The sequence below is a fragment of the Nuphar pumila genome, chromosome 2 (assembly GCF_984573655.1).
Source record: "Nuphar pumila chromosome 2, dmNupPumi1.hap1.1, whole genome shotgun sequence".
NCBI lineage: Eukaryota > Viridiplantae > Streptophyta > Magnoliopsida > Nymphaeales > Nymphaeaceae > Nuphar > Nuphar pumila.
Genome location: NC_143250.1, coordinates 109124898 through 109148606, shown reverse-complemented (window position 1 = coordinate 109148606; position 23709 = coordinate 109124898). Strand labels below are relative to the sequence as shown.

General features: G+C 37.4%; 1 protein-coding gene across 1 annotated transcript in view; it reads right to left on the bottom strand.

Moving 5' to 3' along the window:
• LOC149846669 (uncharacterized) overlaps positions 1–15645 on the bottom strand; it is a 35077-nt gene extending 19432 nt beyond the window's left edge. The window contains exons 1-2 of the mRNA XM_089996487.1: positions 15613–15645; positions 15180–15222 (exon numbers count right to left, since the gene is read on the bottom strand). Of these exons, the coding sequence (XP_089852613.1) occupies positions 15180–15222; positions 15613–15623 (54 nt within the window). The 5' untranslated portion in view covers positions 15624–15645. The remainder of the gene's footprint in view (positions 1–15179; positions 15223–15612) is intronic.
• Positions 15646–23709: the final 8064 nt, after the last annotated feature.

The window sequence follows — 23709 nt, the reverse complement described above, 5'->3', positions numbered from 1 at the left end:
TACACCCAATGATGCTCTTCTAAGAAAAAACCAAATCCTTAAAGAAGAATTTTTTCAATTCATGAAAGAACTAAGACTCCTCAAAGGATCATGTTCTTCCATCACAGGTGTCGCAGTTTCCTCTTCTTCACCTCCAGGTAAGATTTCTTGGCTCTTGGTGCATTCTTTCATATGACCCCAAATAACACCACTCTTCGATTGTGGTATGAATTAAAGTAGATCTAATGTTTTCACCACCGATGGTTCCTCTCTTGACATATAAGGAATTGAAAATTTCAAAAAAAAATTCAAACTTTTCTATTTCTAAAATTAGATTTGTTCCAATGCTTAATTTAAATCTCCATTCCATTTCTCAAATAGCCGACCATGGTTGTAGGATTTTCTTCCCATCGGATCGATGTTTGGTGCAAGATCTCCAGTTCGGGAAGTAGATTGGGGAAGACCATAGAGAAGGGGATCTCTATTACATTGATTGATTGATTATTCCCAAAAACATATTTTGTTATAAAGTACAAAATTTGGATATACTTTTGTGGAAACAAAGGTTAGGATATCCTAGCATATCGAAATGATCCAATGTACCTCACTTGAGAAAAGTTTGTAATAAAAGTTTTGATTGCACTAATTGCACACTTGGAAAGATTAAAGCTATATTCCTTTTAAAGAGAGGACATTTTTTGCTTCTAAACCACTTGAATTAATACACTTGGATGTATGGGTCCGACACCTGTTGCCTCTAAGGGTGGTTAAGTTTATTATGTAATCTTTGTGGATCAATACACGTGGATTTATTTTCTTAGGCATAAAATTGAAGTGTTTGGAATATTCAAAACTTTTTACAATCTAGTTAAAAACCTACTCGACACTAATATAGCTATTTTTCGCTTTGATTCAGAAGGAGAATTTATGTCAAATGATTTCAAAAAGTATTTGAAAATCAATGGTATTGTATACCAAAGATCTTGCGCCAACACCCCTCAACAAAATAAATTGGTCGAAAGAAAATAGACATATAATAGAAACCACTAGAACCCTACTGACTTCAAAAAATGCTTAAAAAAATTTTGGGCCGAAGCTTCACTTACCGTTGTTTATCTTATAAACTGAATGCCTTCTATTAAACTTCAAAATATTTCACCTTTTAAAAAACTCTACAAAATCTCTCCTGATTATTCAAGATTAAGAACCTCTGGATGTAAATATTTTGTTCTTACAAACAAAAATGACAAACCGTCTCCAAAAGTTATACCTTGTGTTTTTCTCGGATATGGTAAAAACCAGAAATGTTTGAGATGTTATGATTTTAAAAATGATAAACTTTACATTTCTAGGAATGTGACCTTTGAAAAGAAAAGTATCTTTGCTCCAATTGTGCCTAAGAAAGCTAATGATTATTCGTTTTTGTTAGAATTTTTTATTAAAAGCAATAATGATTTTTTTGTAAGGAAACAAGGTCCTCCAAAATATATTCACTGAAACAATAAGAGTGGATACTCAAAGAGTTCCGCCAAAGCACCAAAGGAATACACAAGCCACAAAATGGGCTTACACACAAACACCCACTAAAGGGGCAAAAACACAAGAAATAAAATAATATTTTATTAATCAATCTATGCAAGAAGGCTTACATTATAAGGGGAGTCATCCCTTATTTATATACACAAGAGGGAGTCTCTAAGAGTACGTTTCGAAGTGCTTGACTTGCCAACAGGTTAAGATCGAGCACCAGCGATCAGGCGGAGTGATGCAGCAGATGGAGATTCCACAATGGAAGTAGGAGGACATCACGATGGACTTCATCGTCGGTTTGCCAATGATGCGGAGGAAACACGATGCGATTTGGGTGATCGTGGATCGACTCACTAAATCGGCGCATTTCCTCCCTATACGGCTCAGTCAGTCACTGGACAGCTTGGCAGACCTCTATGTCAGAGAGATTGTGAGATTGCACGGTGTAAATGTGTCAATCATCTCTGATCGTGACCCGAGGTTCACCTCCAGGTTTTGGGGACAACTGCAGTTGGCCTTGGGCACGAAACTGAAATTCAGCACCGCTTTCCACCCTCAGACCGACGGACAATCTGAACGCGCGATTCAGACTTTGGAGGACATGCTGCGAGCGTGCATGTTAGACTGAAGGGAGAATGGGACTCTCATACCGGGTTGGCAGAATTTGCGTACAATAATAGTTATCATGCGAGTATCGGTATGGCCTCGTACGAAGCTTTGTACGGAAAGCCTTGTCGATCACCTGTTTACTGGGATGAGGTTGGTGAACGGATGCTAGATTCACCTATAGTGCTACAACACTATACTCAGCAAGTGTAGATGATCAGGGAACGTCTGCGTACTGCGCAGAGTCGGCAGAAGTGTTACGCCGATCGTCGACGTAGAGAGCTCATGTTCTCAACAGGAGATATGGTTTTTGTTAAGGTATCTCCTACAAAGAGCGTTTTCCGTTTTGGGAAGAAAGGAAAGCTGAGTCCCCGGTTCGTCGGACCTTTTGAGATCCTGGATCGGATCGGTGAGGCGGCTTACCGTATTGCGCTGCCTCCTCAGTACGCTCAGATCCACGACGTCTTCCACGTATCTATGCTGAGAAGATACGTTCACGACCCATCACACATCATTCATTATGATGATGTGGATATCCAAAAAGACTTGACGTTCGAGGAAAGACCAGTGGCAATCGTTGATCGTCGAGACCAAGTGCTCAGATCGAAGACGATTTCTCTTGTAAAAGTACGTTGGCAATACCATGGAATAAATGAATGTACATGGGAGCCTGAGTCTGATATCAGGGAAAAATACCCTGACTTGTATTTTGACCAATTCATGGAATAGAAATTTCACGGACGAAATTATTTTAAGGAGGGTAGGATGTAACAGCAAAAAAAAAAAAGTTTTGATTCGGGCCGGACCCGGACCACCGTCTCTCGCTGTCTTTTAAGACAGCGAGGCAGGCGGGAGGAGGGTTACGAAACCCTCCTCACCGCCCTTCCACCTCGACTCTCTCATCTCTCTCCCCGACACCCACCGCCTCTCGTCACCCTCGATTCGCCAGAGACCAGCATCAACCCATCGCCGCCGGCGACTCTCTCCAACGCCGCCGCCGACCACCAGGTACGCTCTTCCTCCCCTTCTTCTCCCTCGCTCGTCTGTCTCTCTCTCTTTTCCCCCTCGTTTCTTCGTTGCGCAGGGGGGGGCCTCTCTGCCCCATTGAATCACAGAGGAGGGGCAAAGCCCCCCTCCCTACGATTCTTTTTAGTGAGGGAGGGGCGGAGCCCTCCCTGTGCTGTGGTTGGTAAGGGAAGGGCTGAGCCCTCCCGATACCCTCTTGTTGCAGGGGCGGGGCCCAGCTCCTCCCTGCACCCTTGTAAGTAGGGGAGGGGCTGAGTCCCCTCCCTGCTTCCTATTACGGCAGGGGAGGGGGTCGGCCCCCTCCCTGCTTCTTATTACGGCAGGGGAGGGGGTCGGCCCCCTCCCTGCTTCTTATTACGGCAGGGGAGGGGTTCGGCCCCCTCCCTGCTTCTTATTATGGCAAAGGAGGGGGTCGGCCCCCTCCCTGCTTCTTATTGCGGCAAAGGAGGGGGTCGGCCCCCTCCCTGCTTCTTATTACGGCAGGGGAGGGGGTCGGCCCCCTCCCTGCTTCTTATTATGGCAGGGGAGGGGGGTCGAGCCCTCCCTGCTCTTTATTTCGGCAGGGGAGGGGCCGAGACCCCTTCCTGTGCCTCTTCACTCTTTAGGCGGGGGCATCGCCCCTGCCTCCATTGTTTTTCGACAGGAAGGGGCAAGCCCCCTCGCCTCGTTCTTCCTTGGCATCAGGCAGGGGCTTCGCCCCCTGCCTGTTCGCATTTTATTAGGCAGGGGTCGAGCCCCTACCTCTGTGCATGTTCGTCAGGCAGAGGTGAAGCCCCCTGCCTCTCTTTTTCTTCGTCAAGCAGGGGCGTAACCCTGCCTGCCCTCGCTCTTTAAGGGCAGGGGTACAACCCCCTGCTTCCTCGTACTTTGCCGAAAGCAAGTCAACAGGGGCCTGATGCCCCTGCTTCTGCTTCCTTCGCGTTAGGTCAGTGGCAATGACTCCGACCTTCTATTTTGCTGTTAGCGTGCTAAGATTGTCGCATATTTGCAGCTACAACGGATCCCACTCGCGCTCCGCGACCCGAGCCGTCAGTCGTGTACATCCGCAGACGCCAACAAGCATGTAACTCTCCGAGGTAGGGAAAGATTGCATGGAAGACTTGGATAATTGAATTAAGTTCAATTAAACTAAAAACGACCATTAAATAAATATATATATACAAATATATATATATATATATATTTATACGAGTATGCACTTAACTCGTGGACGCAGTTTCGCGATCGTTGCCCTTTACCTTATGTCAGTCTTTACTTGCCGTCACGCATCGCGTCGAGGTTTAGCGTCACACTTCTGCTTACCGCGCTTACCTTGCTGTCGCACTCTGCGCCTAGGCTCTTGCTTTTGCATATGTTTTGTATTGCCTTGCTATTGCATATGACGTGCAGGTTCTTGCCCTTTGCGTTTGCCTTAAGGGCATCCTCGTGGAGGATGCAAGGGGCATTTACCACTTTCTCTCTTGCGACGAGAGTTGAGTTGGGAGCTAGCGTTACATCCTCGTCTAAGGAGAGGGTTACCTTGCAAGGATCCTGACTCCTTGAGTATGCAGTCCTGCAGACGAGTGGGGTTCTGTTGAGAAACCTGTATCCCGTCTATCGAGGCCGGTATCGAGTCATGTGAGGCATGTAGATACCCCGATAGCGGATGAGTTTCTAGAAAATCGCATGCATAATGTTGACACAAGGTACTGTTGTTTCAAAGGATAAAGTAAAGTTGATAAACTTTACATCTTTGTGAGACACTCCTATTGAGGCTTCTATTGAGGATCTATACCCCCTTCATCCTAGAGTACTTGTAGTCGTGCACGACACGTCTAGTACTGCGATGATCGGATGAGACGGTCGTGCGACCTCAAACAGTGTTAAATGCACAATGCTGTAATCACATAAATGGCCTCACATTCGCCTTCACAGGCAAGATGCTCGAGTGGTTTAAAGACCACAGCATAGAATGGGTCGTTAGTTAAGCAACCCCTAACGTACCTATTCGCTTTTATGTGTCTGTCAAGGGAGAGGACAGAGCGGTACAAACTCCAATGGACAGGTTGTTAACAACCACCTTACGGGCAACGATCCGACCTCCCCAGTCATTGGAGTTAGGGGAAAGGGGCTACAATAGTTAGCTCAACACTTCTGCAAAAGTTGGATGCATCCATGGCACTGCCTCCTTTGGAGAATCCTCTCTCGGCTAAAGCCGTCCCCTTGGAGCGAACTCAACTAGCTATTTGGGTTATTGAAAATACATAGAATAACAGACGCCCGAACTAGTCTCTGTTGTTTCTACGTTTTGCCTGCGCGTACCCGCAGGCTAGTAATTATCGAAACATAAGGTCTGTTCACACTGGTCGTTGGGTCGTGAGACTCGCTTGCACTACTGACTCGCTTGCACTACTGATTCGCTTGCACTAATGATTCGCTTGCCCTACTGACTCGCTTGCACTACTGATTCGCTTGCCCTACTGACTCGCTTGCCCTACTGATTCGCTTGCACTACTGACTCGCTTGCACTACTTATTCGTTTGCACTACTTATGCGCTTGCACTATTTTACCTTGGGTATTGCTTACCTGTTTGACTGCATAATTGCTTTAAACTGCGTAACCTGCTGAATTAAATGTACATAATTCAGTTCCATGCAGTCTCTCTTGTGCACCTACTAGTTTTTTGCGAAACTAACTCATTCTATGGGTACAGGTGATGATTAGGTATACCACAGGCGATGGCGCGATGGCAAGATGGCGCCAAGACGTTCTTCTTCCTGCTCTTAGCTCGCGTCCTGTTGTTTGGGGTTTTGTAACGGATTTTCCTTGGGATATCCGAATTTTGTACTATTTGGAGAACTTCATAAATGAAAGTGGATTTTCCAAGTGTTTGCAAGTAGCATGGGTTGTGCGTTTTGGTTCTTTTAGCTAACGCGCCCAAAGTTGTCAGCTTGCCTTTCTGAAATTAACAAAAGTATAGTCTTCCGTTGTTTTCGTAAACCATCTCTGAGATGAAGAGATTCCTTTTTAGTCTCTTGTCTGTTTTTTTTTTCTGAAAGGTTTGTAAGTTTGAAATTTTGGGGCATTACACAACCCCCAATCCTTCCTCTTCTGGAAGTAAATATTATGTATCCTTCATTGACAGCTTTTCTCGTTTTACCTGGATATTCTTTATGAAACACAAATCAGAGGTTTTTCTCATCTTTCATCGTTTTCATGCCTACGTTAAAACCCAATTCTCCAATGTGATGGAGGTGGTGAGTATTCTTCCAAAGAATTTTTAGATTTTCTCCAAGATAATGGGATCCATCGTAGAGTTTCTTGCTCGTACACTCCACAACAAAATGGAATTGATGAACGTAAGCACAGACACATTGTGGAAAGTGCAATGAGCATGATGCATGGTTCTAATGTGCCTATTAGTCTTTGAACAGAAGCTTTTCATATTGCTACTCATGTGATAAATCGTCTTCCTATGCTTATTCTTGAAAACCAGTCTCCCTATTATGTTCTCTTTGGTGACCATCCTGATTATGATGAGTTGTGAGTTTTTGGATGCACATGTTATGTTCACATTGATAGATCCATGAGAACTAAATTTCAGAACAAAGCCTCTATATGTCAGTTTGTAGATTATGCAGATGAACACAAGGGTTACAGGTGCTATGATCCTGCCAATAGAAAGATCAGAATTTCCAGAAATGTTGTTTTTGATGAAAATAGTTTTTTGGGAAATAAAGCAAATCATAATTGTGAACATATTGACACCAATGATAATTGGTATGATCCATGGCTCAGTGTTGAGCTTATTTCACAGGCTGGGGACTATACTACTTTGACTACTGAAAGCACAAATGATGAGATGGTTTCAGATGAGGCATCGAAGACAGAATGTCTGAGATACAAAGGAAATGTCTATACCAGGAGACTCAAAGAGGGAACAGATGTGTCTGCTGGAGAACACGTGGCATTGTCCAATAACAGAGAGGCGCCGAGAAGATTAGGCAGGATAAGGCATCCCATTGAAAAGTGGGTAAGTTATGATAAATTTTCAATGGATTTTCAGGTTTTTCCATCCAAGATTGAGAAACACGAAGAACCACTCACTTTTTGTCAAGCCATTCACTTTAAGAAATGGATTGAAGCGATGAATGAGGAAATCGAGGCATTCCATGAGTGTCAAACATGGAAGATAGTTGGGTGTCCTCCAGATAAAAATGTTGTTGGCTCAAAATGGGTTTGTAAGATTAAATATAAATCGGATGGTAGCATTACAAAGCACGCCTTGTTGCCAAAGGTTTTACTCAAGAATACAGTCAAGATTATGAGAAAACCTTTAGCCCAGTGGTGAAAATGAGAACTATTTGTATTATTCTTGGTCTGGCAATTGAACATGGGTGGACCCTTAATCAGCTTGATGTTAAAAATGCATTCCTGCATGGGGATTTAAAGGAAGAGGTCAACATGGAGCAGCCTCAAGGTTATGCAGAGGGATATCCAAATGAATATGTATGCAACTTAACCAGAGCATTGTATGGATTAAAGCAAGCCTCCAGATCATGGTTCAAAAGTTTCTCCTTAGAAATTCAGAACCACGATTTCATTCGTTCCCAACTAGATCATTCTCTATTCATATACAAGGATGGTACCACTGTGGTTTTCTTACTTATATATGTTGATGATATTGTGATCACTGGCAATGCTCCAGACCACATTCAGCGAATTAAGGTGCTTCTAAGTATGTGGTTCAAGATGAAAGACCTTGAGGAACTGAGACATTTCCTTGGCGTAGAGGTGGATAGACAGGATGGAAAAATGTCATTAACTCAACACAAATACACTCTTAATCTTCTAGCCAAAGCAGAAATGACAGATTGCAAACATCTGCCTACACCTAGTGTTGTCAATCAAAAGCTCAACATTTGTGATGGTGAGTTGTATCCTGATGCAAGCAAGTACTGCAGTATAGTGGGCATGTTGTAGTACCTCATTTTTACCAGACCAGACATCGTATACTTTGTAAATCAAGTATCTTAGTTCATGCATGAACCGAAAACTGGTCACATGGATGCTGTCAAACGTATTCTTCGTTATCTAAAAGGCACGGTGGGTGATGGACTCACATATGCTCAGTCTTCATGGGGGACACCAAAACATGATATATTGGCATACACAGATGCAGACTGGGCAGGGGACCCAAATGAAAGGAGATCTATTTCAGGTTACTGTGTTTTTATTGGAAAAAATCTTGTCTCATGGAGTAGAAGAAAATAGAAGGCTGTAGCAAAATCTAGCACAGAGGCAGAGTATAGATCTATGGCAGCTGCCACAGCTGAAGTGACCTGGATTAGGCATCTACTTACAGAAATTGGAGAAAATGTCTCAAGTTCGACTCTTATGTGTGATAATAGAAGTGCCATACAAATTGCGATCAACCCTGTTCATCACAGTCGAACTAAGCATATTGAGATCGACCAACATTTCATCAGACAAAAGATTGCAGATAAAGAGATTGAACCAGTTTATGTGTCTTCAGAAGACCAAGTCGCTGATGCGTTCACAAAAGGTCTCACAAGTAACCGTTTCTGGTATCTGAAGAACAAGTTGCACATGGTTTACTCTCATGCACAACTTGAGGGGAGGGTATTAGAATATGGATCGAATATGGGTCCAGTAGATAATCCATATTTGATACAACCTCTTATACATGCATGTGTAATATGTATTTCTTGTAAAGGGCAATTTTGTCCATGTAAAATTGTTTGTAACCTTATTAATCTTAATGAAGGATTAGTGCAGCATTAAGAAAAGTGTGGCTGCCGATTCCCAAAAGGTTGAGTTCTCTCTCCTCTCTCTCACCGATTCTTCGATTCTTTCAATAGTTTTATCAATTATCATGAGATTCTTCTTCACTCACTATATCATTTCTGATTTTCTGATCTTCATCGAGATTATCATCACAATCACCAATCTTTGGAATTAGATCCAATAGAAAAGAATACTCAGTTATGTCCTTAGGGTTTTCAAATCAAAAAAAAAAATCTTTTCCTAAGAAAGACACCTCCTTAAAATATATAATTTCTTATTTTTAAAATCAAATCATCTATAGCCTTTTTTATTATTTGCATATCCCAAAAAGGCACAAGGAATAGCCCGAGGAGAAAGTTTATCATTTTTATCAGTGAATTCAAAACATTTGCATCCAAAAAGCCTAAGCCTAGAATAGTCAGGAGTAGGTTTAAAAAGTTTTTCTACTGGTAATATATTTTTCAAGATAACAGATAGCATTCTGTTAATAAGATAAATTGCAGTCAAAGTAGCTTCGGCCCAAAATTCTTAAAGGTACATGATTTGAGATAAGCAATGTTGTGGTTTCTATGATATGCCTATGTTTTCTTTCGGCTAAAACATTTTGTTGTAAAGTGTAGGGACAAGATTTTTGATGTGTAATACCATTTGAGTCCAGGTAATCTTTAAACTCTTTTGATAAAAATTCTCCCCCTGAATCAGTGTGAAAGATAGAAATACAACAACAACAACAACTACGCCTTCATCCCAAAACAATTGGGGTCACCGATATGAACCAAAAAAGAAATTCATTTTGGGTCTTCCACATGAATCCTTTTCCTCCAATCATTTCTATCCAATGCCATGTCCTCAGTGAGGTTCAAAGCATTCATATCCTTTCCTATCATCTCCATCCAAGTCTTCCTAGGCCTACCCCGACCTCTTTTAACTAATATACTTTTAAAATTAATTTTTGACCAATTTATGAAATATTTGAAAGTATGAAAAAACTTCAGATTTATGTCAGAGAAATAAATCCACGTGTGTCTAGTAAAATCATCAACAAAGATTACATAATATGCAAACTCACCCTTAGATACAACAGGTATTGGGCCCCAAACATCCGAATGCACTAACTCAAGCTATCGTATAGAGACAAGTTCTTTCTTGAAATGGCAATATTTTCATCTTGCCAAGAATACAATCTTCACATGTAAAATTTTCAAAATTACAAAAAAAATTCATATTTAGAAAGTGTTGGATTTTGGATACATTAAAATGGCCAAGTCTTTTATGCCATAAATCCAAATTCAGTTTTGAAACATTATAACAAAAGGTATTTTTGGGTATTTCTAAAAAATCCATATAGTATAAGCCTCCTTCCATATGGCCTTCCCCAATCAGCTTCCCTGACTGTCAATCCTACACTCGACAACCAATAGAAGAGAAGGAAACATTGTACCCATGGTCAGATAATTGAGAGATAGACAAAAGATTTAGGCTTAACTTGGGAATATGTCTAATTTTTGGAATAGAAAAATCTTTTAAAATCTTTTTGAAATTTTATATTCCCTTTATCTCAAGGGATGTCCCATTAGCAGTAAAAACATTTGACCCGCTTGAGTTACGACATTTGGATAAGATATCACTATTTGGTGTCATATGAAATTAGGCACCTGAGTCAAGAAGCCAAAGAGTCTTACTGGAGTCAAAGATGCTAACAGAAGAGAACGCAGCTCCGGTTGATGAAGTTCCTTTGAGTGGAAGTTGGAGAGCTTCTACAAGTTGAGTCAAAGACATGCTCCTAATGTTTGATTCTTGTATAGCTTTTATCTCACTTGACTCTTGTGCAACCGATGAGATATCACTATTTGGTGTCATATGAAATTAGGCACCTGAGTCAAGAAGCCAAAGAGTCTTACTGGAGTCAAAGATGCTAACAGAAGAGAACGCAGCTCCGGTTGATGAAGTTCCTTTGAGTGGAAGTTGGAGAGCTTCTACAAGTTGAGTCAAAGACATGCTCCTAATGTTTGATTCTTGTATAGCTTTTATCTCACTTGACTCTTGTGCAACCGATGCTACCTTCTTCTCAGAAGGCTTCTTTAGTTTAGGACAATATGTCTTGACATGTCCTGGTTCACAACAATAATAACAAATAATTTTTTTCTTCTCAAACTCATTGCCTTGTTTTCCATAGTTATCATTGTTTGGTTTCCCATAATATAGTGGTTTGTAAGCATGAACATGGTTTCCCGGCATAGATACGACTTTTTCCTCCTTGAGTCATATTGTGTGTATTTTGTCTTGTAAGTTGCAAATGTGGGCAATATCTTTAAGAGGATGCATCCTCTTGAGATATTCTCATGCTTTATTTGCATGTTCAAACTTAGCTAGACTTGAGCACTTCTTGATATCACATTACTAATGAGCCAAGGCCCAAAGCATAATATTGGCAAGTCCCATTCTCCATTTTTTCCAACTTTTCTCATACATGACCATAGCCTTGGTCTTTTCCGCTACCGTAAGAGGTACCTCTTTTTCTCCTTCTATCTTAGTAAGGATTAGTTTGGGTTCCAAATCCGACCCATCCACTAATCCCCACAATCCTTTCTCCCATATGAAATGCTTCATGATTGAAGCCCATGTTACAAAGTTTGTGTTGTTAAGTTTGATGGATTTTAGGAAGACATTATCATTGTCATCCATGTTTACAAGGGCTAAGAGAAAGAATAGAAGATAGAGATGGGGAAAAAAGAGAGAAGAAAATCAAAAGTATCACGAGCACTCCACCACCAAGAGAGCACCTCCAATGAGAAACACGAATATACGAGCACTCTACCAGAAAGAGAACACCTCAAATGAAGAGCACGAACACACGAGCACTCCACCAAGAGGGCATAACAATCTCACAAGCACTTGAATAAATTTTGCAAAAGAGACTTTATCTCTTCAAAATCTTGAGTGGCACACTTCTCAATGCACTGAAAAATCAGTTTGATCTCCATGCTCTGATACCATGTAAGAAAACAAGGTCCTCCAAAATATAATCACCGAAACAACAAGAGTAGACACTCAAGAGTTCCACCAAAGCACCAAAGGAATACACAAGCCACAAAATGGGCTTACACAAACACACACTAAAGGGGTAAAAACACAAGAAATAAAATAATATTTTATCAATTAATCTATGCAAGGAGTCTCTAAGAGACATTGGGGGAGGTCCAACAGCTCCAGGTCCAACGGCTCCATTTGGAGTCATTTGGGCCTGTCCCAATGTCTCTTTTGACTGGTCATTTTTTTGTTGAGTAGTCCAAAAGAAACTAGAAAAAGGCAAAACTAAAAACCTAGTTCTAACCTAGATACATTGTAATATATACATATATATATATATAGAATACATACATATATGTATATATATACATTTTTAACATCTTTGAGTTTTGATACTCTTGATGAAGAACCTCAACTGAATGTCCCTGGTGGTGTGAATGATAGTATAGATAGAGATGAACCTCTAGTTATTCAATATAGTAGAAGAGGAAATGATAGACAACCTAGTGTTTTAGAAAGGTATTCTAGTCTTGAAACACAATATCCCAATTCCCTTGGAAGATCTAATAGAATATCTAGACCCCAGATAGACTCCTACTTTAAACCTGCTACATATAATCAAACCAAAAATTATCCCAAATGAATAGGTACCATGAATAATAAGCTAGAAGCATTAGAGAAATCCAACACCTGAAAAATAGAAGACCTCCCATAAGGGAAAAAGACCATAGGATGTAGATGAGTGTACAAGGTAAAAAAAAAATGATGGTTCCCTAGAAAGGTATAAGGCTAGGTTAGTAGCCAAAAGTTACTCCCAAGAATATGACATAGACTACGATGAAACTTTTGCACCTATAGCTAGAATGACTTCAGTTAGAACTCTCATAGCTATAGTTGCTATTAGGAATTGGCTCATCTATCAAATGGATGTCAAGAACACATTTTTAAATTGTGAGTTGAAGGAAGAAGTCTATATGGATCCACCACTGAGATATGATGTTTCGTCAGGAAAGGTTTTTCACTTAAGAAAAGCTCCATATGGTTAAACCATGCTCCAAGGCCTGGTGTGATAGATTCAGTTATGTTATGATTAAGCTTGGCTATAAATCATGTTATACTAGCATTTCTATGTTTGTTAAGATATTTGATACAGGTATTGTTATTTTACTTCTCTACGTTGATGACATGATCATTACAGGAGGAGACAAACATGGAATTAGTTATATTAAAAGTATCCTTAAACAAAATTTTGAAATAACTGATTTAGGATTCCTTAGATTTTTTTGGGGGGATTGAGGTAGTATATTCTTCACATGGTTATTTGCTGACTCAATCCAAGATTGCCACTGAGATTATTAACAGGTCTGAAATACTGATGAGAAGAGGGTGGACACTCCTGAAGTAATCAATGAAAATAGATGATGAAACGCCTTTGGATGACCCTACTCCCTACCAGCAGATGATGGGGGCTCACTTGTTTGACTATTACCCAATCTGACATTTCTCATGCAGTGCATAAAGTAATCCAGTTCCAGCACTCTCCTACTACTGTACACATGAGCATTGTTACGTTATGAGGATTATTCGATATTTGCAAAGTTCTGTTTCTAAAGGACTTTTATTATCTTCCTCCTTTCAACTTGAGTTAATTGCATATTTTGATTCTAATTGATGAGGAGATCCCAATGATAGGCACCCAACTACTAGTTTTTGTGTTATTATAAGTGATTCATTGGTATCTTGAAAGTGTAAGAAGTAGCAGAAAGTGTTCTTATCGTCATAAGAAGTTTAGTATCGCACCATAGCTACCACACCATCAGAAATTTTGTGGTTGAGAAGATTGTTGGAAGATATGGGGGTGTATATGCAATCACCCTCAAAGTTGTGCAGTGATAACAAAAGTGTCATCTACATAGCAGGCAATCACACGTTTCATGAAAGAACCAAGCATATCGAGATGGATTGTCACTACTTTCGTAAAGAATATCTAAATAAGACCATCACATTGCCCTATGTAGCATCAAAATTCCAGTTTGCTGACTTCTTCACGAAAGCGCTTCCTTCTCCTTAGTTTTATTTCTTGCTTGACAAACTTTTGATGATACCACCATAAATTTGAGGGAGAGTGTTAAGTTGTATATATATAGTAATATAGGTGTATATATATCGTTATATACCTATATCGAGTATGTATATATATATATATATATATATTTCTATATTATACTAATAGGTTATACCCATTAGGGGTATTTTGGTCTTTTCTATTTATGTAATAGGATGTGACCATGAGGGGCACTTGAGTCTTTTTGTATATTTATTTTTTTATTTTTTTGTATTAAGGGCATAATGGTAAACAACCATTAGAGTTGTTGGGAGCATCCCAATGGCTCTTTGTTGGCCCATTATGCCTACATAAAGGGGTTTACACCCCTTGTAGCATGCTTGTCTCAAGCACTTCCACTCAATAATATTGATATTTTTTTAACGTTGTTCTTGTCCTTGAGTGGCTTTGTGATCGTGTTTTGTATATTGACCCATAAGTGTCCTTTTGTTTATGCACATTCTTGTATGTCTGTAAGCCCATAAGAGGCATCTATTTGTGCACTTTTTGTTTCATTACAACAAGGGCCAAAATGAAGTGTTGGTGTGATACAGCATGGGGCTGGTGAAGACTGCTGGCATGGTGGATTGGTTAGAAAGAGAATAAGAGAATTTTTGGGAATTGTCCCAAATCCACCAACCATACATCTTAGACTGCAAGTTTCTTGTGCCACAAGAATTGGACCACCTCTGACATCACATATTAATTCTTTACGTTAAGACATCTAAACAAACATTATGAGATATGCATTACTACCTTGTATTAAACAAAAAGCCATTAGTTTTATGCAACAAGTGATTCAGGAAGCACTTCCTACTTGTTCAGAAAACATGTTGATTCCTTCTGATACTAGGCACTTCCTGTAACACTGTTCTGACATTTGTAGCCAAAATACATTTCAATCATGATTTATAAGAAAAATCAAATGTGCATTAGATTACAAGCTTCAAGGGAAAAGAAATGCATGAAAGACTTAAATAAAAGAAACAGAATTCATAACATTAAAACTTCAGTCAGAAATAGCATGTTCAAAAGCATGATAAAAATACTTTTGGCATGCTGAACACCAGATAAAACATAAAGCTACAATACAACATGATAGAAACTGGGTTCGACCTTCACTTCACGATAGTGAACTAGTACAATGTGCTCGAACTCCCTGCATTGTTGGTAAACATATCAGTCGAGAACAGATCAATCAACAAAACACAGAGAGCCTCTGTCAGTAGATCTGAGTATAAAGAAAACATTCATCTAGTATGTTGGCTAACACGTGTAAATAATTTAATAGTACATGATTTCCCTATTATGTGGCATCGTGCATAAGTCATACTCATTTCCATCAGTTAAAGCATTTGTTTTCCTTGGCTTTCCATGCATACAGCTATATATGTTGAATTCAGACATGTACAAGGCACCGATTTGTTCTGCCATGAAAAACAGGACACTCATACAGACATCACAGTATCAGACAAGATAAAAAAAGACAACAAACAGCAGAACACATGAATATTGGAAATCACAACTCAAAGAAATAATAAAGACTCACTCTTCAAGCATCCAATAACTTCTTCTTTGAAAATTCTCATTTTCTTCACCATGAGCATAGTAGCAGTGCAAGACATCAACACTGCCTGCCTAACACACACACAAAGAGACAAACTTTTATGCATCATTACAGTGTCCAAGAATCCAATAAAATGCCAATTATTGAGATCATGCTCTAAGCTAAACAATTTAAGTAAATACCCGACAGATTTAGCAGCACTGGGTCATAAAAGAATGAGACCATAAAAACATATTTAGGGAAAAATATTCAGTATGCTCTGATACTTACTTTTAGCCTCTCATGTGCTTCCCTCACAGTCTTCTCATCTTTTTTCTTCCGCCAATTATGACCATCCTTTCTAAAGTATCTTAGTACCTTTCGGTCAAAAAGGAAAAGTGACCCACCTGACAACAGAGCCCATTAAACTTGAATGTAAGACATCAAAATCAGTTTGATTATGAACCACTAAAAGTACAGTAGGCATCATTCTCCAAAACTGTAGCACATTAGGACTTCATGATTTGCTTCAAGAACATCAGCAAAATCTCACATATGCAAATCCCTTATTTGTAGCTTAAACACAAAAGAGTCACTTTGACACACTTCTACAGCCTTTTATTCTAAAGGTGATCTACTCAAGTAAATACCATCAATATTCATGGAACCGTGCCTTCATCATGCTCTACCAAAAACTTTATTGCAATTGTAGGTCGCTAGTGGACACTATTAAAAATGTAAATATACATATGTTTATATGTATATATATATATATGTGTGTGTGTGTGTGTGTAACTAGAGTTGGGATAGGATTAGTTTTTCTTTAGGCCAAGACATTTTGTTGCGGAGTTAAGGGACAAGATTTTTGATGTGTAATATCATTTGAGTCTAGGTAATCTTTAAATTCTTTTGATAAAATTTTCCTCCTCAATCAGTGTGAAAGATAAAAGCATTTGTTTGAAATTTATTTTTGACCAAATTGTGAAATATTTGAAAGTATGAAAAAACTTAAGACTTGTGTTTAAGGAAATAAATCCACGTGTGTCTAGTAAAATCATCAACAAAAATTATATAACAGGTATTGGGCCCCAAACATCTTAATGCACTAACTCAAGCGGTCGTGTAGAGACAAAAGTTCCTTCTTGAAAGGGCGATCTTTTCATTTTACCAAGAATACAATCTTCACAAGTAAAATTTTCAAGATTACAAAATTTTCCCATATTTGTAATGTGTTGGATTTTGGATACATTAGGATAGCAAGTCTTTTATGTCATAAATCCAAATCCAGTTTCGGAACATTATAACAAAAAGTATTCTTAGGTATTTTCAAAAAAATCCATGTAGTATAAGCCTCCTTCTCTATGGCATTTCCCAATCAGCTTCCTTGACTGGCGATTCTACACTCGACAACCAATAGAAGAGAATAAAACATTATATCCATAGTCAAATAATTGAGAGACAGATAAAAGATTTAGATTTAATTTGGTAATATATCTAATTTTTGGAATAGAGAACCTTTTTAAAATATTTTTGAAATTTTTTATTTCCTTTATCTCAAAAGATGTTCCATCAACAGTAAAAACATTTGAATTGCTCGAGTTATGATATTTGGATAAAAAATTATCATTTGGTATCATATGAAATGAGGCACCTGAGCCAAGAAGCCAAAGATATTTACCAGGGTCAAAGATGCCAACAAAAGAACTTTGCTTATTTAAATCAAGTACCTAAAGAATTTTAGGCCGAAGCCACGTTGACTGCAGTTTATCTTATTAACAAAATGTCATCTGTCTTCTTGAAAAATATATTACCAGTTGAAAAAAATTTTAAACTGATCACTGATTATTTTAGATTAAGAGTTTTTTTATGCAAATGTTTTGTTTTCACTGATAAAAATGATAAACTTTCTCCTCATGCTACTCCTTGTGTCTTTTGGAGATATGCAAATAACCACAAAGGCTATAGATGTTTTGACTTTAAAAATAAAAAAATTATATGTTTCAAGAAATGTGTCTTAGAAAAAAATTGATTTTGAAAATCCTAAGAAAATAATTGAGTATTCTTTTCTGTTGGATCTAATTCCAAAGTTTGATGATTATGATGATGATCTCGATGAAGATCAGGAAATCAGAAATGATATAATAAGTGAAGAAGAATCTCATGATAATGAGATAAGTAAAGAACAATCTCGAGATCCAAACTGAATCCAATATTCCAGGCGTAGTAATTCTGAACATCCATGTGATCTTGAAAAATATACTAATAATCACGCAGAAATACAAACTAGAAAGTCATCCAGAATATCAAAACCCCTCGAAAAATTTGTGTTTTATGAGTCCTTTTCACCCAAGTATCAAGCTTATATTGTGTTGATACATTCTTATATCGAACCCTCAAACTATGTTGAAGCAAATAAACATCCTAAATGGGTAGAAGCCATAAGAAAAAAATTAGATGTTTTAGAAAAGGTGAATACCTAGAATATCCAAGATATACCTCTAGGAAAGAAACTCATAGGTTGTCGATGGGTATATAAGATAAAAACCAAGAGTGATGGAACTCTTGAATGATACAAAGTTAGGTTAGCTGGTAAGGGATACTCTCAAGAGTATGGAATAGATTATGAGCTATGTAACACAAACTCTTCTAACAGGGCACCGCACCCGCGATGGTGCAACACTTGGACATGGCTTCTTTTGTATCAGGTGAAGTCAACCACACTGAGATCTATTTCTATCCAAAAGTAGATTCAGTTAACCCTAATGAATTCCAGTTTTATTTATATTATATATATAAATACATAAATACACATACACACGTATACATACATTCATATATTTATATATATATGCACCTTCACACCAATGTAGTGTTATTTTTTATTGATGAGGAATAACAATTGTAGATTATTAATTTGATTTATTGCATGAATTTATGCATGATGAATTGATGATATGATAAGTGTTTTTATTTCATTAGTGTTAACTTAAAACTGTTAAAAATTATATATATATATACACCCTCCCTGCACCCAAGCTTTTTTAAAGTGCCGCATCTGCACCCGTACCTATGTGACATAGATTATGAGGAAACCTTTGCCCCAGTTGTTAGGATGAGCACAGTTAAAACCGTAGTAGCCCTTGCCACTGTGAATAAATGGCCTATATATCAAATGGATGTTAAGAATGTGTTTTTCAATAGAAAATTAGTTGAAGAAGTCTATGTGAAAGCACCTCCTGGTATAGTTATTCCTAAAGAAAAGACTTTTCGTTTAGATAAGGTCATGTATAGCTTTAAACAAGCGCCAAAGGTTTGGTATGACAGGTTTAGTCAAGTTATACTTAATGTTGGGTTTCAATCTTGTCTAACTGACACAACTTTGTTTATTAAGATGTCTGATGCAGATATTATTATCCTTCTCCTTTATGTGGACGACATGATCATCACAGAAACTGACAAACAGGAAGTTGAACACATTAAAAGACTTCTCAAAACACATTTTGAAATTACTGATTTGAGGTTTTTAAAGTATTTTTTTGGTATAGAAGTTGCTTATTCTTCTAGAGGTTATTTCCTGACTCAATCTAAACTTGCCTTAGATTTAGATATTGGTTGGACTGCCCCCAACGGTCATAAATATGACCGTTGGTTGGACTACCTCCCTTAGCCTCACCTCTCTATGTAATGCTATGCTTTTCTAAAGCATTTGATGTGTGTTAATACAATACTTTTTTCTATTGTGGTCTTGTGAGCTTTGTGCCATTATAATCTTTTGGATTTCATATTTTTATGAGATTGTTATCGGTCCATTAGAGACCATATTATATTTGTGCATTTGTGTAGCCCTTCATTGGCATTGTAATTGTGCACTCTTGTTTCATTACAAAGGATATGCAATTGAGCATGGAAAAAGTCCACGAAACTATGTAGTGCATAATTTAAAAAAAAAATCCCTACTCAAAACCCACTCGCCCCTAGGTATCAACCAAATCCTGGAAACTAGACAAAGGTATGTGCAACAAAAATAGATTTCTCTAGCACCGGTTTACAGCCATCTATGTTTTCAAGGATCCAACTTTTTGCTTGTTATTCCAGCGGGCATGCTACATCTCAAAATATTTTTGGAATATTTCAGAAGAATTTCCTGCTAGGAAATTCTGAATTCTTCAAAATGACAATAAATCTTAGATGAGACAATAACAATCGTTGTTTTATTAAAAGCTATATTTCCAGACTCATCAATTATTCAAATACTAAATTTTCCTCTTTGGAAACACATGCATACAATCTGTGCCACACCAACACACCAAAATATGAATCAAAACCTTGCAGACAAAGAATTTAATGTTCAGTTTTTTTTTTATCCTTTTTAGGTACGGATGTGAACGAGACATGATGTGGATACACTTGGTATGACATGGCAATTCTGAAAAATTAGAACAAGGAGACAAGGGGACAAAGTGACACACACACAGACACATATATATATATATAACAACAATGCTAAATCACAATAATTTATATCAAAATAATAAAACCAAGCAAAAGTTGAGACGTAATGCAGTTAATGACAAATGTTAAAAGAAAAACACAAATGAATACAACATAAGTAATCAACATAATAAATGAAATAGATAAAGTTAACGGCACAACCAAAATTTCAAACTTGCGAACCTTTCAGAAAACAGGCAAGAGACTAGAAAAAATATCTTTCCTTCAGAGTTTGTTTATGAAATCAGTGGAAGACTATTCTTTTGTTAAATTTAGAAAGCAAGCTGACAACTTTAGGCACGTTAGCTAAAAGAACCAAAACTTACAAAATTTGGATATCCCAAGAAAAATCTGTTACAAACCCAAAACGTCCAAGACGCAAGCTAAGAGCAAGAAGAAGAAGTCCTGAAGTCATCTTGTAATCGCGCCATCGCCTGTGGTGTACCTAATCATCACTTGTACCCATAGAATAGGTTAGTTTCGCAAAAAACTAGTAAGTGCACAAGAGAAACTACAGGAAACTGAATTAAGTACATTTAATTCAGCAAGTTATGCAGTTTAAAGCAGATATGCAGTTAAACAGGTAAGCAGTGTAAGCGGGTAAGCAGTACAACAAGGTAAGCAGTGCAAACGGGTAAGCAGGGAAAGCGGTAAACAGTGCAAGCGGTAAGCAGTGCAAGCGGGTAAGCAGTTCAAAGCAAGTAAGCAGCGCAACTGTCAAAACGTAGCAAGACGATTCATTTGATCATAAGCTGTGAACTACCACGCAACAAGCTTGTTCTCGTTCCTAGAACGGGGTCTCTGCATTAATCACTATCAGAACATCGTTTGTCACTCTCACTATTTCAACAAACACTTTGACCTGAACAACCTTAATCTATTCTCTGTTAAAATGTATCATTCGACAATTGTAATATTATATATATTTTATATATATAAAGGATAATACATATTCATATATGGTATATATGCATATGTATTATCCTAATTATATATATAAAATATATATTTATCTATTTATAGGCATAGGGGTAGTTTAGACATTTCACAGTTTTTACGCATATTCCATTTGGAATATGTTTGTAATTTTATTTTTAATTTTCTTTTTTATTTTTCCCTTTTTTGTGGTTTGCGCCACCTAGGGAGGCTCCCCAAAGAGTCGTTGGGGGCTCCCAACGACTCCTTTGGGAGCCCCCTTGGTGGCCCCTCTCTTGTGTTATAAATAGGGGTCTCCCCCTTTGTATTCTTCACTCCTTTAGAGGAGCTTATGCTCCATTGTATGGGGTTTATACCCCCTTCTTCCTTCTTCAATAATATTCAACTTATGACTTTATGTCATATTTTTGCCCCTTGTGTGGGTTTATGTGTTAGCACATTATGTGCTTATGTTGCTCCCTTTAATGGGTTTATTCGCACTTCATGTGCATGTGTATGGGTTCTTTATTGAACCTAATGTATTCAAAGCCACTTTCTAACATGGTATCAGAGCAAGGTTGAGATCGAGTTGTTCTTTGGTGCATCGGGAAGCGTGGTATTCAAGAAATTTTTAAAGAAAAATGGTGAAGTATTTATTTCTCTCTCTTTTCTTTCTTAAAGTTATTAGGTATGCATTCTATTTTCTTAAGTATTGTATGAAGAATTTAATATGTTTTTTTATGTGTTCTCTTTGTCATTATGTCTTTTTATAAAAATTTGAGTTACTTGATACTCTATTGAATCTTTTTCGTATACATACTTTTTCGTATGTTTTTCTTTGAAAAATTTGAAAATGATAACTTGTTTGGCGAAAAATTAGATATATGATTGCTCAAAACTTAATGGGTCGATAAAGATTTATGACCATTGGAGCCTTGAATTTATATTTTAAATCTAACTTTGTTTATAAGAATACCTTTTATATATGGTAAGTCTTTAAAGAAAGGTATGTTAAGATTAAAATGTTTGTAAGATGTAGTTTTTCGAAAAATGCTAAATTCCTTAATAAGTTTTGATTCACTTACCTAACGTGTCCTTTTTATATGAGCAACATTTAATTAAGAAAGTCTTTTTTTATAATTCCGGTTGAATTAAGTTTTAAAATAGTCTTATGGAATATGGTGATTTTCTTTGCATCTTTATACTCTTAAAAGATTTTTCGATTTGATTTAAAGAGCTTGTCTCATTATAAAATTTATGGTCTTCACTAATGTTTGTTGCGTACTTATTACATTAGGAGTTCGTAATAATCTATTAAGTCATGTTTTTTGATAAAACTTAAAAGCTTTTGAATTTTTCCTCAATAAATGTTTAATTTTATAGATTTATGCCATAGTACAATCTTACTTTATCGTAAGGTTTTTTAACAAATATATTATTCTTCTTTGTTGGAATTTCTCTCACTTTAGTGGAGTTTCCCCCTTCTTTGGGAATTTTGTGTGTTTTGAGCTCTCTTTAAGGAGCCTTTCGGTCCTTATAATCTTCTTGTGAGTATATACTCTTTTATGAAGATTTCATGGTTGTTGTGAGAAGATTGTCTGTGAGTATCTTTTTCCTTGCATAATATTCTTCAACGATTCATTAATACTTGTAACCCTTTGTGGATCTTTTGAGATTGGTTGTGAGCATCATTTTTCAAGTTACAATAGTGGATTTCATAAGATTTTTCAAACTTCACCATCTTTATGAATGCCTATATTGGCCTAAGTTTGTTATTTGCTTATTCAAGATTATTGTCATTTAAAAATCTTGCATCTATTATCATTTGGTGTGCATTTAATTGCACATTATATCTATCATAGTTGAGGCTTGTTTTTGACTTTTTTATTATTCCAAATCGGTTCTTACGCATGATGTTGCTTAATATTTCATAATTGTGTTAGTTGCATAATAAGTCTTTTTTGTATAAATGACTTCTTTTGAAGATTAAGCATAATTCATGTTTATGCAAAATTGTTGTTATAAAGCATATTATTGTGATTGATTATATTGGACCTTTGATTCAATTTTTAATCGGTCCTCTTTTCTTTGAAAAATTATCCCTAAAGTGTTTATTGCCTTTTTGTGGCATTTATATTTGTCCATCACATGTTTCTTTAATGCATCATTGTTTTGGCCTTATTATTGTTTTATTAGAGATGTTTGTTGAGGTGAGTTATGGGCACCTCGTGTTATATCATCTTATATTGTCCAAATTGCCATATTATAGATGGTGGTTGAGGTGAGTTATGGGCACCTTGGGACTCTAGAATGATTTGGTATATGATCTCTAATTATGGGTGTGACACTCGTTGTTATGTCTTTTTAGATTGTCCACTTACCATATTATAGATGGGGGTTGAGGTGAGTTATGGGCACCTTAGGACTCTAAAATGATTTGGTATATGAGTGTGTCATTAGTTTGATGTTGGCCATTGATCTTATGGATGCTCTTATTTATATATAAATGTGATGGATATATGATGTTTGAAACCTTAAAATGTTTTAAGGTATATTGAAATCAAGGTTTTAGGGATTATTGCTCAAGCTTCCATTGTTAATGAAAATTATGAGTGCATTTGCACATTTGTGATTTTGTGCTTTTGTGCACAAGTGTTCCATATGTTCTTGGTGTGCGTATGTTCACACATTTAT